At 52.1% G+C, this 13606-nt stretch overlaps 5 protein-coding genes across 5 annotated transcripts; 2 read left to right on the top strand and 3 right to left on the bottom strand.

The window, feature by feature from the left end:
* Window positions 1–315: 315 nt before the first annotated feature.
* PV05_10455 (uncharacterized protein) lies at window positions 316–2543 on the top strand. The gene is made up of 2 exons (XM_013456899.1): window positions 316–416; window positions 466–2543. The coding sequence occupies exons 1-2, from the start codon at window positions 365–367 to the stop codon at window positions 2358–2360; spliced, it is 1947 nt and encodes a 648-aa protein (XP_013312353.1). The 5' UTR covers window positions 316–364; the 3' UTR covers window positions 2361–2543.
* A 257-nt stretch (window positions 2544–2800) lies between these two features.
* PV05_10454 (uncharacterized protein) lies at window positions 2801–3600 on the bottom strand (the record flags this gene model as incomplete). Its single annotated transcript, XM_013456898.1, has 1 exon — window positions 2801–3600. One exon carries the CDS (start codon window positions 3598–3600, stop codon window positions 2854–2856), a length of 747 nt encoding a protein of 248 aa, XP_013312352.1. The 3' UTR covers window positions 2801–2853.
* Window positions 3601–3941: 341 nt separating this feature from the next.
* Window positions 3942–5845, bottom strand: PV05_10453 (uncharacterized protein). Its single transcript, XM_013456897.1, has 4 exons — window positions 5754–5845; window positions 5521–5699; window positions 5370–5467; window positions 3942–5034 (listed from the first exon to the last, which is right to left on the bottom strand). The coding sequence occupies exons 1-4, from the start codon at window positions 5810–5812 to the stop codon at window positions 4576–4578; spliced, it is 795 nt and encodes a 264-aa protein (XP_013312351.1). The 5' UTR covers window positions 5813–5845; the 3' UTR covers window positions 3942–4575.
* A 158-nt stretch (window positions 5846–6003) lies between these two features.
* PV05_10452 (centromere/microtubule-binding protein cbf5) lies at window positions 6004–8067 on the top strand. Its single transcript, XM_013456896.1, has 3 exons — window positions 6004–6292; window positions 6349–7367; window positions 7433–8067. Exons 1-3 carry the CDS (start codon window positions 6178–6180, stop codon window positions 7820–7822), a joined length of 1524 nt encoding a protein of 507 aa, XP_013312350.1. The 5' UTR covers window positions 6004–6177; the 3' UTR covers window positions 7823–8067.
* PV05_10451 (uncharacterized protein) lies at window positions 7935–11286 on the bottom strand. Its single transcript, XM_013456895.1, has 2 exons — window positions 8726–11286; window positions 7935–8668 (listed from the first exon to the last, which is right to left on the bottom strand). Exons 1-2 carry the CDS (start codon window positions 10151–10153, stop codon window positions 8537–8539), a joined length of 1560 nt encoding a protein of 519 aa, XP_013312349.1. The 5' UTR covers window positions 10154–11286; the 3' UTR covers window positions 7935–8536.
* Window positions 11287–13606: the final 2320 nt, after the last annotated feature.

The raw sequence follows: 13606 nt of genomic DNA, 5'->3' as shown, positions 1-13606 counted from the left end.
TGCTTTACGTAAACGCTGTAGAGACCTCATCGGGTACAAACGATTCTTAAGATAGATGAATGAAACTCACGCTCGTCCGCTCGAACTTGCATCTGCAACGACGCTGAGCGCAATCTATGCTTTTGAACCTTGCCTTGAAGAGGAGATCGTGGTAAACGAGGGATGAGGAAGGGGGATGTCGAGGAAGTGCCAACAAGAATGCGGGGAAAACCACCAGCTGACTAAGTCATGAATGACTCAGCAATGACGCAGTTGAAGTCGACTCACTCATCGCGTCCAGTCGACGATCACAAAAATATGTTTGCGAAGGAAGACCAACGAACTCGTGAATTTCGCGCCGGTTTTTTCGTCGCACACAACGATCATGGCCGACAAGGCGAGTGAAATAAATCCCTTGCTTCGGCGTCCTCTCTACCGTAAATTGCCTCCCTACACTCTCAAGGCTGTCTTGCTGACATTCGGCAGTCTACGATCTACCACCTGAAGTACTCTCTACCCTCACACTCGCTGGAGGTGAACAGCCAAAGACCGAGGATACCCCAGCCTCCGTGCCCGCGCCTTCAGATTGGCAAAATGGTGTTCACAAAGATGGCATTGCGTCTTCAATATCCTGCGCCTTGTGCAGGGTCTCATTCAGCAACGTACAAGACCAACGGCAACATGTCAAGTCCGACTTCCACCGCTACAACCTGAAACTCAGCCTGAAACAAATGCCTCCCATAGACGAACCCACCTTTATACGCATGATCGGCGACCTCGATGAGTCCCTGTCCGGGTCGGAATCTGAAGACTCGGAGGACGAAGACGACGAGAGTAGTAGACCTGGGGACACGACCCTAAGCGCTCTTTTGAAGAGGCAAGCAAAGATTTCAAGTCAAGAGCAAGATAATGACACAAACACCTCTAAGCAGAAAGGGTTTGGGCATGCCCCATTACTATGGATGACAAGCCCAAAGGTCGGGGATGATGTCAGGTTGGGTGTATACCGAGCAGTATTATCCAAGGAAGAGCAGGAAGCCGCACCGACAAGCCTGATAGACGTCATCAAGAGGAAACAGCTGAAACCGGTTACGGCGAAACAGACTGGCAAGGGGCAGGAAAGCGTCGTACAGAAGGAACCACACTTCTTCCTGTGCATGATTGGTGGTGGTCATTTTGCAGCCATGATTGTCTCACTGGTTCCCGAAGTGAGGAAAGGGCCAGGAGGTATAGAGGAGCGCCATGCTGTGGTCCGAGCGCACAAGACCTTTCACCGATACACCACAAGACGGAAACAAGGTGGCTCCCAATCAGCCAACGACAATGCGAAAGGCAATGCGCATTCTGCGGGATCTTCGATACGACGCTACAATGAGATGGCCTTGGAAGCAGATGTTCGGAACGTCCTGTCCGAGTGGAAAGGCATGATTGACACTGCAGAATTACTCTTCATTCGAGCGACGGGACCAACCAACCGAAGAACACTATTCGGACCTTATGATGGCCAAGTCCTGCGAAGCAACGACCCGAGGATACGAGGCTTCCCCTTCAGCACCCGTCGCGCAACACAGAGCGAACTACTTCGATCGTTTCAAGAGCTCACCAGATTAAAAGTGGGCAAGTTGACGAAGCCCGAGGACGACAAAGCACCAGCAGAAAAGGCTGCGCCGAAAGAACCCAAGGCGAAACCTCCAACACCCAAACTCAGCAAAGAAGACGAAGCAGCGCAACTACACACATCTCAACTACAGGCGCTAATTCGCCGATCAAAGGCACCCGGCGTGCTATTATATCTTTCCAAGAACGACCTCTCGCCAAACTTCACCTTCTTCCCTTCCTCTGAGCACCATCACGCTCCTACACCACTGCATCTGTCCGCATCGACAAATTCTCCCGCCCTTGTCCTGGCTCTCCTTATCAAAGCCAAGGCCGATCCAACATTGACAAACGCCGACGGCAAAACAGCCTACGAAATCGCTGGTGAGCCAAAGACTCGAGATGCATTCCGAATAGCGAGGCACCAACTCGGCGAAGACGCTTGTGACTGGGCCAAAGCACACGTCCCATCGGCGCTGAGTCAGGAAGAAGCCGACGCCAGAACGAAGCAGGAGAAAGCAACAAACGAAGCGGCCGAGTCGCAGAGGCGGCAGGCCGAGCTCGAACGGATTCGGCTGGATGAGGAGAAAAGGAAAGTGGGTAAAATAGAGAGAAAGGCCGGGGCTGGCAAGACGCTGGCGTCGTCGGCCGCCCTAGAGAAGACGGCAAATGAGAAGAGAGAAGAAGAGATGAGAGGGCTCACGCCAGAGATGAGGCTGAAGATTGAGCGCGAGAGGAGAGCCAGAGCCGCGGAGGAGAGGATGAGACGATTGCAGGGCAAGTAGTTGCGCTGTTACTCTTACAACTTATGCCACTGAAGGGGGGCTGCCCTTTGCTACTCCGTGCGGTACAGTCCAGAGGAACCTTCTTCCTTCCTCTTCCATGTTTTATTTCTTGCCATCTTTTCTTTCAATTCTCTGTTGAGATTCTTTCTTTTGCGTTCTAGTACCTGCAAGCCCTCTGTACCGAGTAGGGGAGCATCGGGGGATGCTTGAACGCCTATACAGGATGATGACGAGAGATGTTACCGTTCGTAAAATTGAATATGTACGCCCAAGATTCATCATGCCCTTGCCTTTTGTTGTTGCGTTTCTCATATACACAGTCCGACGGCACTCACTCACGTTCTCCCGAGTCCGAAGTTGAACCATCCTATCCCATCCCATCCAGGTCCAGGCCCGTAAAATGAATGAATATTGCCACGAGTCTTTCCTTCGCATTGATAGCCATCCTACCACCTTCGCATTTGCTCTATATAATCAGTGAAAGGAGACAAGCCTAGTAAGCACGTCGATGGTAATCCCTTGGCGACCGCTTCCTCACGACATTCTCCTTCTTCGACTGGATCTCGGCCTCGCGCTTGCCTATGAGGCCATCGACGATGGTAATCACTTCGGCGATGATGTTGTCGTTGTTTCCTCCGTTGTTGTTGTTCTTGTTCTTCTTCCCACCGCCATTGTTGTTGCTTGTTGAACTCGACGAGCTGCTCGTGTCTGTGCTATTGGAGCTCGTGTCGACGCTGGCAGTCGCGTTTGCCGCTGTGGCCTCCACGTCGGTGGCATTCGCACCGCACGTGGCGGCGATGGCGTCGGCCGTGGCGTTGTCCATTGTGGCTGTCTGGTTCAACGCGGCAGCCATGGCGGCAGAGACGCAGTCAGCTTGGACGGTGGCGGCATCGGTCACATTGGCTGCAGCGTCGGTCGCGTTAGCTGCAACGGCCGCGTCTTGGGCGGCTTGGATGGCGGCGGCGTCGGTGGCATTCGCGGCAGCTGCGTCGGCGACGGCGGTGGAGTTGTCTGCTGCGGCCGCTGCTGCTGCATTAGCATCATTGTTGTTCTGCTTCTTCTTGCGTGCTTCGAGATGCTTGAAGCCACCGGGTGGGACGACGTAGGCATGGACGGCCGGTGCGAAGATGCCGGCGGCAGTCAACGCGAGTGCATTGATCTGTGGTGTTTGGAGATGTGCGAGGACACTGGGGAACGCGAGAAGATAGAAAGAGAAGATGATGGTAGCGAGCCGAGCCATGCTGGAATGAATGACAGCCTGTGTCTTGAATGAACGGACAACCTGTGTCTAGTTGGATTGATGAAGGAATGAGAGAGGTCAACACTCTTGAGCAGAAACAAACGTCAATGAAAGGCAGGACCGGCCTGGATGGGAAGACAAGAGAAGGACAACGCGTGGTTTGAGGATGAGAATATTCAGAAGGAAGGATAGAAAAAGTTGAGCAAGGCTCGTTGATATAGAAAGATTCTTGCATCTGGACATGTTTAGGCCATCCCCCTTGCGAGTGCTGGGCTCAAACTTGCGTGAAGTTCCGGCGACAGAGCACCACTTTTCTCTCACGGTTTTCGCATCGAGACGGTGGACTAATGAGGCTCGGCGGCGCTGTCACGTTTGGACGCAATAGACGATCAGAATGTCCACAGCGCGCCGTTAGCACACGGCAGACAGACTGGGGAAAGGAGAGTACTATGGTACGAATACCGTACTCCGTAGTATGGTGTACTATGGTAGGCTGGCTTCGATAAGCTCCGCAAAAATAACGCGAAGCATGGTCAAGACTTGGATGGACGTAGCTTCCAGGATGCTTCGAGACGACTTTACCCTGGCCATGTCGATTGATGCTGCATGTGATGTGGCAGGCTATGCATGGGTGCGGTCGTCACAGTCGATGTGTTGGGAAAGGATTGGCCGGGAAAGTCGAACCGTGAGACGAGACGTGAGTGAAACGGGTGGGTTCGGCGAGGCTGTGGATTCACCACAAACAGGGGTCTTGAGGCTGCGAATGTTGCAGGTTGAGGCACCGGCCTTGGCACGCGTAGAAAATCTTGAAGTCGTCGTCATCGCCAGCAGACTGTCCAAGGCAGGTGATATGAAGAAAACAGAAAAGGAGTCGTGATCCTTGAAAGGGGATAATATCGCTCAATTGGGTATCTCTCGTCATTCGTTAATAAGGCTGTTGTACATGTTGTCACAGTTCATTTCCAGGTTCGAGTCTCATTCACCACCTAATCTTCGGCCAGCGCCTCTGCCACTCCAACCATTGGAAAACCCACTAGTCCACCCTCTGCTTTGTGGTTGAGGCACATCTTGGCCTGGTCTGAAGCTGGTGCCGTAGCCTTTGTGACTGAAAGCACTTCGATCAGCGCCAAAGTATCGTTTGATGGCTGCGGGAGTTTGGACGTAGTTTCTGCCGCCTTGAAAGGTCGGATACAGTCTAGTAAGGAAATCGTACAGATGTGCTGCAAGGACACCGACTGCTTGCTGCAGTGCTGCTGTGGGCCCTCCCATGATCAGAGTGAGGGTAAGCATCGCCCATGGAAGCAGCTCGACGGGGATTTGGAGGATGATGAAATGGGCCTTCTTGCCACGGTTGTCTTGGGCGAAAGTGTAAATGAATGCGAGGAGAAGAGCTTGGGTGAAAATCATGGATCCAAGAATCAAGCCTCCAACGACCTGTTGCCAGTCAGTATGTCTGAAACAGAGAATTACTCAAAACAGCCAAGAGATGAGTTATTGTCGAGATGTAGGAAGCATGAACCGCCATACGTAAATTGGATGTATCACGAAAGCTTTCTCATAGTAGCCACCACCATGCCCGCACCGCATATGGATCCCAGATTGATATTGCGAATGATGGATCCATATGTGCCACAGGGGTAATCTTCCTCCAAACCAGGAACCGCTTCAGCTACAAGTCGCTGGGCGGGCAGAAATGGGAGGTGTAATAATAGGAGAGGGGAGAGAAGGGGACGGGAAGGGTGCCGGAGAAAGGAACTAGCGGGTCCTACCAAAATGATAGTAGCTACAAAGGCGACATAAGTGAAGAAGTCGCCCGGTTGGCTGAAGCGTGGCGAATTGAGCTCCAAACCCGAAGCGTATGTAAACACTGGTGACTCGTCAGTAACTTGGCATGCCATGGATGATGGTAGTTCGACATACTGAAATACAGGTCAAAGACAAACGAGAATCCTCCCCCAGTCAGGATAAACGACGAGAGTAGCCGCCATAGCTCCGGAGGGAATTTGAAGATCCATGGTGTATAGTAGACTACGCGCATGCCACTGATGAGGCCGCTGTGGACGAGAGCGGATTCTACAAACATGGCTGCCACAATTGTCCTGTCACAGTGTTAGACGAGGATTCTTCCACTGGAGGATGGCAAGGATACTGACCGACTGACAGGTGGTGCACTCCAAAACCTATCCATGATGTCGACACCGCCGCCACTCATACTGAAAGGTAGATAGAATGCAGAAGGTGCAGTAAGGTAATTGAAATGAGCAGATGTCGACACGCTGGCGAAAAATGTCACGACGAATATTGCCAAGAGATTTCCAAACTATCCCTCTTACAGAATAGTGCACTCTCGACTCCGCAAAAGAACTTTTTCTAACCATTCGCATTTTGGTCGCCATACAACTAATTTGATATATGCAATATTTCTTACTGCTGCAATATCGAGTTCGTGCAGCCTTGAAGGAGCATTGCATGCTCTGCATCATTACTGCCGACTGATAGTTGCTCAAACATTCGAACGAGTGATCTTCTCGAGTTTACTGCTATCCTCCAATCTCCGGCGGAGGTATTTCGAGGACCATGGCCTCCAAGGTCGAAAAGCTAGAGGAGGTTGACTATGCCATCAAACCAGAAAACGTTACGTCGGTGATTCCGACATCAGAATGGCCACTACTCCTGAAGAACTATGACAAGCGTTAGTATCCAGAGCGCCCACCATCGAGTCTTTGTACTGACCGGTCTATAATCTAGTGCTCGTACGAACAGGACATTTCACTCCCATCCCCTGTGGCTGTACGCCATTGAAGCGCGATCTCAAATCTTACGTCTCCTCGGGCGTCATCAACCTCGATAAGCCCTCCAATCCCTCTAGCCACGAAGTGGTCGCGTGGGTCAAGCGTATACTGCGAGTAGAAAAGACCGGCCACAGTGGTACGCTCGACCCCAAGGTCACCGGATGTCTTATTGTCTGCATAGACCGGGCCACTCGCCTGGTCAAATCACAACAAGGAGCTGGAAAGGAGTATGTGTGCGTCATCAGATTACACGACAAACTGCCCGGCGGAGAAGCGCAGTTCGCACGAGCTCTCGAGACCTTGACTGGTGCCCTTTTCCAACGACCACCATTGATCTCCGCCGTCAAACGGCAGCTACGTATCCGAACCATCCACGAGAGCAAGCTTTACGAGTTCGACAACGACCGCCATCTCGGCGTGTTCTGGGTTAGCTGCGAAGCAGGAACATACATCCGAACACTCTGCGTACATTTGGGGTTGCTGCTAGGCGTCGGCGCACACATGCAAGAGCTACGAAGAGTACGATCCGGAGCTATGGGAGAGAGCGATGGCAACATGGTCACACTACACGACGTGTTGGACGCACAGTACGTCATGGACAACAACCGAGACGAGTCGTACCTACGAAAAGTCATTGCGCCGCTCGAAAGTCTCCTCACGACGTACAAGCGTATCGTCGTTAAGGACAGCGCCGTCAATGCTGTCTGCTACGGTGCTAAGCTCATGATCCCCGGCCTGCTCCGATTCGAAGCCGGTATCGAAGTCCACGAAGAAGTCGTCCTCATGACAACCAAAGGTGAAGCGATCGCGCTGGGCATCGCACAGATGTCGACAGTCGAACTATCCACTTGCGACCATGGAGTCGTCGCCAAAGTCAAGAGATGCATCATGGAGAGAGATCTGTACCCACGAAGATGGGGCATGGGTCCTGTCGCTCTGGAGAAGAAGAAGATGAAATCCGATGGCAAGCTCGATGTAAGTCACCCTTTCTCTTTCACTCATGCTGTCTAGGCTCTTTGTAAGCTAACAACGTGTCCTAGAAATATGGCCGCCCCAACGAGGCTACGCCCGCGAAATGGACATCCGGGTACACCGATTACAACGCGCCATTGGAAGGACCCGGCTCTGTCGCCGCGCCCGTCACAGAAAAGACATCTCAGTCCGATGTGCTTGCTGCTCCGCCCGTAGCACCGAACGGTGCAGACGCAGAAGCGATGGACCTCGACGAGACTGCTGTGGCGCCCCCCACCACCAACGGCGACGCCGCATCTCTGGGCCCCAAAGAGAAGAAGGAGAAGCGCAAGAAGCACGACGGTGAGACGCCCGAAGAGCGCGCCGAGCGGAAGCGCAGGAAAAAGGAAAAGAAGGACAAGAAAGAGAAGAGGAAGAGCGGCGCGAGCAAGGCCGGGGACAGTGATGAGAGCGACTGAACAAAATTGTTAAGTCCCCCTTGTAGTTCTCACGGCGTTGATGGCGCGGGAAGGGGAGTGAAAAATGGGCTGGGTATCGGTCGTGTTCACTTGTACTTGAGGTGGCAATCACGGGGACGAATGCTTGCGAATCTTATGTATCGAGCCGGTGGTCCTATCCTAACGCAACTTGCAAAAAATTGAAATAATCATAAGATGAATGCCAATCGATCAGAATCATTGAAATGATACAAGATTCTTTTCCGCCACAATGCTAGATAGAGCTGTGTCCCAATGAGCAGCTAGGCTCATTGTATGGCACAGACACTGAACACTGATCGTTTCTTTTGATTGTGAAAAGTCCGCTTTGCGAGATAGTGCAAAGGGACAGAGCAAGCGAAAGAAGGGCGGATGACCAAACAGTCCCGCCCAAGGTGATTTTATTGAAGGTGGCAGTGTAGCGAAGGAGTATATATGCCGCCTATCTTTGAACAGAAGTTGACCCAGTAGTCAATCGCATTCCACCCGGTCCTCTTTTCGTATGCATCGCTGTTTTGAGAATCGAATCGGCGCACAACAAAGGATCTCCATAAAACTGGTCTTTCGCTTCATTGGAGAAAAATGAATCGTCATCGCTTCGTGATGGTCGTGCTCGTGTGCATGTCACGAGTGAGAGAAACTGCTGCCCTGGAAGGAGGAAGAGCCCATCGTCAAAGGCCAGGATTGAGGACGTGGCTAATAGCCCTCTTCACCCGCCTTACACACTTTGATTTCTCGGCCCCATTCGGATTTGAGGACTTGGGAGGCGGTGATACGCCGACCAGGATTCGGGTCCAGGATGGAGTAGATCACGTTCCGGCAGCGTGCCTGAAAATGTATGCGTTAGCAATCGATCCGTAACACGAATTATGATGGGTCACTTACCCTGTGCAACGTCTCTATGGGAGCGTAGCCGTCCTCGTCTCTTCTGCCCTCGAGGTATCGCTCGTAGAATTCGTCCTCTTCTTTTCTAGCGACTCTCCACAAGTGACGACCCGTCCGCATGGCCATGTAGATGACACCACATGCCCAGACATCGACTGCTCGGGGGTCGAATTCACCACCCTGATACTCTTCAGGGGCAATATAAGGGGCACTCCCGCAAAGCCCGGCGGTCATGTGGGCTTCCTTTTCCCATGCCATTCGGAAACATTCGCCATTTCCGAAATCAGTGATCTTTAGGGCACCATGTGTGGTCAGAAGCAGATTCTCGGGTTTGAGATCGCGATGGGCAACACCCATTTCGTGCATGTATTCGACTCCGCGCATTAGCTGCTTGAAAAAGCAATCCGCTTCCAGAACCTGTAGTTGGCCAGCAGCAAGAACTAGGGTATAGAGATCGCCACCCGCACAATATTCCATGACTTCGCAGTAATCACCCTTGGCGTCTTGAAGGAGGTCGAGAGTGTGGATTATATTGGGGTGCCGGAGCGACGATGATATACAAAATTCGCTGGTGAGACGCTTCTGGTACTTTTTGGCTGTTTCTTGCGGACGACGACGAAACTCCTTGACCGCGTAGAGCGACTCTCCACTCACACTGTTAGGATCAGGCTTGTGCGATATCCTGACAATGCCGAATGCGCCGCGACCGACGATCTCCTGGCATTTGCCGTACTTTTCGACCAGGTTGGCCGTGGCATTAGGACCGCCCTTCTTGTCACCAGCCAAACTGTCCTTCTCCGATCTGAGTTGGTCAACCCAGGATGACATGAGGGACAATTGCTGCTCGCCATCCGGATCCTTCTTCTTGCCTCCGAGCATTTCTCGGAGCATGTCGGACAACTTCTCCTGACGTTTGGCTGACTTGAGGTGGTGTTCGTGAGTGCCATCTTCGTGGAGCTCGAATCTCTTGTATTGAGCATACGTAGGATCGGAGGGAGGTTCGCCTTTCGTCTTCTCTTTGGCAGTGTTCAGTATTGTCATCTTCTTGTCTTTCTGATCGCCCGACGATGTCCTAGCCGGCACCGGTCTGCTTGAATGACCGTTGGTTCCCTCGGGGTGAGCATCAGGTTTGGGTGAGGTTGCCTTAATGGAATCTGCTTTGGCCGCGTCGACGTCCTTCTGCTCCGTACGAGAGAACATTCGGGTGAGGCGATGCGTCATTTTGGGCTTTTTGGCAACAGGCGCAGGGAGCTGAGCAGGGGTGGCTAGGCCCGCGGCGGGCACGGCGGTACCGTTCACCGTTAGGTGAGCCGTGTCCTCCGCCAGTCGTGTTATCGAAGCAGCGTCATCTTGTGAGATCTGAGAGTGGGTTAACGAAGGTGAGGGAGCTGGCTGTGTGGTTTGGATCGAGGAAGATGAGCGATTCATGTGAAGAGCGTAGAGAGAGGTGGGGGTCGAGTGTCGGGCGGGCAAGGTGCCCAAATCTCTGGGCTTTTAGTGGCGGTAGATAAGGTGTGCCTCGCTTGCGACGCTGTGATACAATGCGGTCGTGAAGTAGGATGACGCGAGATGAGAATTTAAAGGTGTTTTTCTTTTCTTTATTTCCCTGGATCTTCGTCTTTTCGTAGGAGGAGGATAGTGTAAGAATGCGGCGATGTTGGTGGCGGGATTTTTGATCTAGGTAATAAAAGAGTACAGCCACAAGAGCAGGAGCAAGTGCGATGATGCGGCAATGTGGACGAGTAGGCTGCCGTCAAGACTAAGCCGGGGCCTGGTGATGAAAAAGCGATTTGCGATCACTTGGTCAGAAATCGAGGCTTGTGTGGTGCTGTGGGTGGTGATAATTTTTCTCGTTTCCGGGCGTGCGAACAGGTGGGTTTGCAGGCCTTTGGGTGGCTGTGTCCCTCAGGATCGTGGGGAGGAATTGGACCTCCAGGCGAAACAGGCTTGCAGGTGACTCGGTTAGGCCTCGTAGCAAGATCGCAGGGGCACCCAGACGGGCGTCAGAGACTCGGAATTGGGGGAAGCAGAGCAATGAATCGCCCTTGCCGACCAATTATTAATCAAGATCTGCCGCCTGGCCGTAACTTGGCGAATATGCGCAGCAAGTCGTATGATTCTTGTCTCTTTTTGCAGGGTCTGCTGCTGGATACGGATCTTCCTTTGGAATATATTCCACGAAGAGATGCTGATTGTGCGGGGGAAGGCTTTTTGTGGGAGAAATTTTCAATCGGTAGACTCGAATGGGATTGACAATTTGTGTGAGGGATATAACTGACTTGGTCCTGGGTACGGTAGCCGGTGGATTCTGTGATATGGGTGGCTTTTGCCGCACGGCTGGGTTATGGAAGCATGCCACAATAACCTGTGAGTGCCTGGGGGAAACGGGCAGTGTGGTATCTGTTCCGGGACTTATAACATAAGCTGAGTACAACAGGATGTGAGCAGTAAAGAGGGATGTGAGAGTAGTAGACGGCAGTGTTGATGATGAGAAACAGTCGTCAACCTGCCACACACGTGAACAAATTGAAGTGATTGCCGTACCTTCAACAATGACATTGATCAATTGACTGTTTTGGTGGATAAAATGATCCTGTCACTTGGGCCCCCTCGGATGAGGGTGAAAGAGCAATCTGGATAGGTAGGCACGGGTCAGCGCCCTCGCGCCTAATGAGCCCTCCATCTCAGGCCGACCTCAGGAAGGGTGTTGTACCTAGTCGAACTCTCTTCTATTCGCACACGAATGGATTGCTCTTTTCATCTGCCGGTGTCATCTCATCTATTGGAATTGAATGGAATTGGAGTAATTAAACAGCCATCATGGAATGAAGACGCCGTGCTGAGAGAAGAGATCAACGGTCAGAGACTCTAGACAGAAGCCAACTCATCTGTCACTGCTGGTCAGTGACCTTCTCACCCTGAAAGAAGCACCCTTCCAACCGTTGAATTATATCAATTTGATGGTATACCAAACCCCTTCCCTCTAACCCTCCACCAGGTGCGAGGTCCATCAGACTATCAGACCATGTGGACTCTCGAACGCGGTGAACCCATCGCCACTCCATCTGCAACCATGTCATCAAAACACCTTCCCACAGTGGTTCCGAGCATCCATACCGAGGCTCCCATGTCTTCCACATCCACCACATCCTACACCGCTCACGACGCTCGCTACGAGCACAGCAAGATCTACCAAGCCAAGACTTCGGACGCACAACCCGATGTTCTATCGAGTTGGCGACTGCATGCGCTGGCCTTTGTTCTTGGTGAAAGCCATGTTCGAGTCTATCATCGTCTATCTTTCTAACATGTGCATTCCCCCCTTGCTGTCTCTCCCATCACGAACACAGCAACTTCCAGTCGCAACATAACAGGTCGTGATACAGCAGACGCCACCACAATCATCCAACGACAGACACGACAGAAGCAGCATGAAGCTTCGTGATGCTTGACAACCCGGCGCTCGCCGGCAAGACGGAACCCCTGCTCCTCAGTCAAGACTCAAGACTGGCATGTGTGGACCTATTCCGTCATCAGACTGCAGGGGCAAAATCACACTTCCATACTTTCCACCTCCATCCAAGACCAAAGCCTTCTGTCCATGCAACAAGTTGATGGAGGGACCAGCCGCCTCCGCATCTCAAGCGGCAATCCGAGAACGATGGACTGATGTTTCCCTCGGTTCATTGGCTAAGAAGTGCCCCTCCATCGTGTGGTTTCGGACCACAAATGCAGCGATGCCGCTTCTGCATGGCGCGATGGCTCGTACTCGCAGGTAAGACGGAACCCACCTCGCAGACAACTTTGCCGTAGTTTCTTGATGCCCAGCAACACCATACTATCACCATTTCTTGATCCGACGGGGCAAACGTCAAGAGTATGGCTGACGTCTGGCAGGTCTCCTGGTTGCACCACCAAACAGCCGAGCATTCTCATGCATCTTGCCCTTTATATCTGCCATTCCGAGCTCGGAATTGCCAATCATTTCAGCACGCCTGGACATTGCTTTCAAAGCAAAGTATTTTCCCGAACAGAGATCAACAACGAGCTGCTGCCGTGGCACCAATTCTCAGGCACTTCTCTGAACACGCGAGCGGATGCATGCATAATTTTTTCGTGGAACAATATGGTTCGACTCAGCCTTATGGCATGTGAAATTCGGGCAATGCTCAATTGTTGCTGAATATTGTTCATTTGGATGTTTGTGTGTCACGACTTCGTAGGATGGCACCTGATTCCGAGGTGAAGCATACTCATCGTGCTCCCATGGCTTGATCAGCCTCCGTATGCTTTGAGTTGCACAAAACAGCGAGCCCACACAACCGGAACAGATTGCCTCAACAAATCAACGACACGGTATCTTGACACCATTTATCAACAAAGAACTGCCGTCGGCCTCGAATGGTATTGTCTTCGTGCAAGTGCCCACTATGCTTGTTTACATCATCCGTCACACATTTCGAAAATATCACGGAAGTTGTTCTTCGCCAGTGGCAGAGCGATATCCTCAGGCCTGGAGCCACCGCTCGACCGTTTCGAATGTCGCCAACCAATCCTTCGTCCAGCGCCACTTTAATTTTGACCTTCGCACCGACAATTCTGATCTTCGTCGAACATGCGACGCACTGTCAAAGTCCGGCTGCCAGCGCGACTTTGTCTTTCGAGTTTGCCCGGGCGCCTCTTTCCCATGAAAATCGGTGTCCGTTGTTATTGGAGGGGTATCACGAAGTTCGCTACACGTTGTCTGAGGAAGTTGTGCCTACGATGGTCGTCTGCCATCACAGCACATGCGGTGTAACCCTCGGCATTGTGTCATTGTCTTGTCCCGAGACAGTCAAGGGCGGATATCCCAGAATATTGAATCACAATTTGGACGTAAAG

This window comes from Exophiala xenobiotica (genome assembly GCF_000835505.1).
Source record: "Exophiala xenobiotica strain CBS 118157 unplaced genomic scaffold supercont1.6, whole genome shotgun sequence".
In the NCBI taxonomy this organism is placed as follows: domain Eukaryota; kingdom Fungi; phylum Ascomycota; class Eurotiomycetes; order Chaetothyriales; family Herpotrichiellaceae; genus Exophiala; species Exophiala xenobiotica.
This window is presented reverse-complemented; position numbering and strand designations above follow the sequence as displayed.

Excerpts from the sequence above, each read along its gene's own strand:
- PV05_10453 (XM_013456897.1), bottom strand. The coding sequence starts at position 5,812 with ATGAGTGGCGGCGGTGTCGACATCATGGATAGGTTTTGGAGTGCACCA. Across the intron at positions 5,468-5,520 it reads TGTCTTTGACCTGTATTTCA|TGTTTACATACGCTTCGGGT; the intron begins GTATGTCGAACT and ends ACGAGTCACCAG. Across the intron at positions 5,035-5,369 it reads TTGTAGCTACTATCATTTTG|GTCGTTGGAGGCTTGATTCT; the intron begins GTAGGACCCGCT and ends GACTGGCAACAG.
- PV05_10455 (XM_013456899.1), top strand. The coding sequence starts at position 365 with ATGGCCGACAAGGCGAGTGAAATAAATCCCTTGCTTCGGCGTCCTCTC. Across the intron at positions 417-465 it reads GCTTCGGCGTCCTCTCTACC|TCTACGATCTACCACCTGAA; the intron begins GTAAATTGCCTC and ends GACATTCGGCAG.
- PV05_10452 (XM_013456896.1), top strand. The coding sequence starts at position 6,178 with ATGGCCTCCAAGGTCGAAAAGCTAGAGGAGGTTGACTATGCCATCAAA. Across the intron at positions 6,293-6,348 it reads CCTGAAGAACTATGACAAGC|TGCTCGTACGAACAGGACAT; the intron begins GTTAGTATCCAG and ends TCTATAATCTAG. Across the intron at positions 7,368-7,432 it reads AATCCGATGGCAAGCTCGAT|AAATATGGCCGCCCCAACGA; the intron begins GTAAGTCACCCT and ends AACGTGTCCTAG.
- PV05_10451 (XM_013456895.1), bottom strand. The coding sequence starts at position 10,153 with ATGAATCGCTCATCTTCCTCGATCCAAACCACACAGCCAGCTCCCTCA. Across the intron at positions 8,669-8,725 it reads CCATAGAGACGTTGCACAGG|GCACGCTGCCGGAACGTGAT; the intron begins GTAAGTGACCCA and ends ATACATTTTCAG.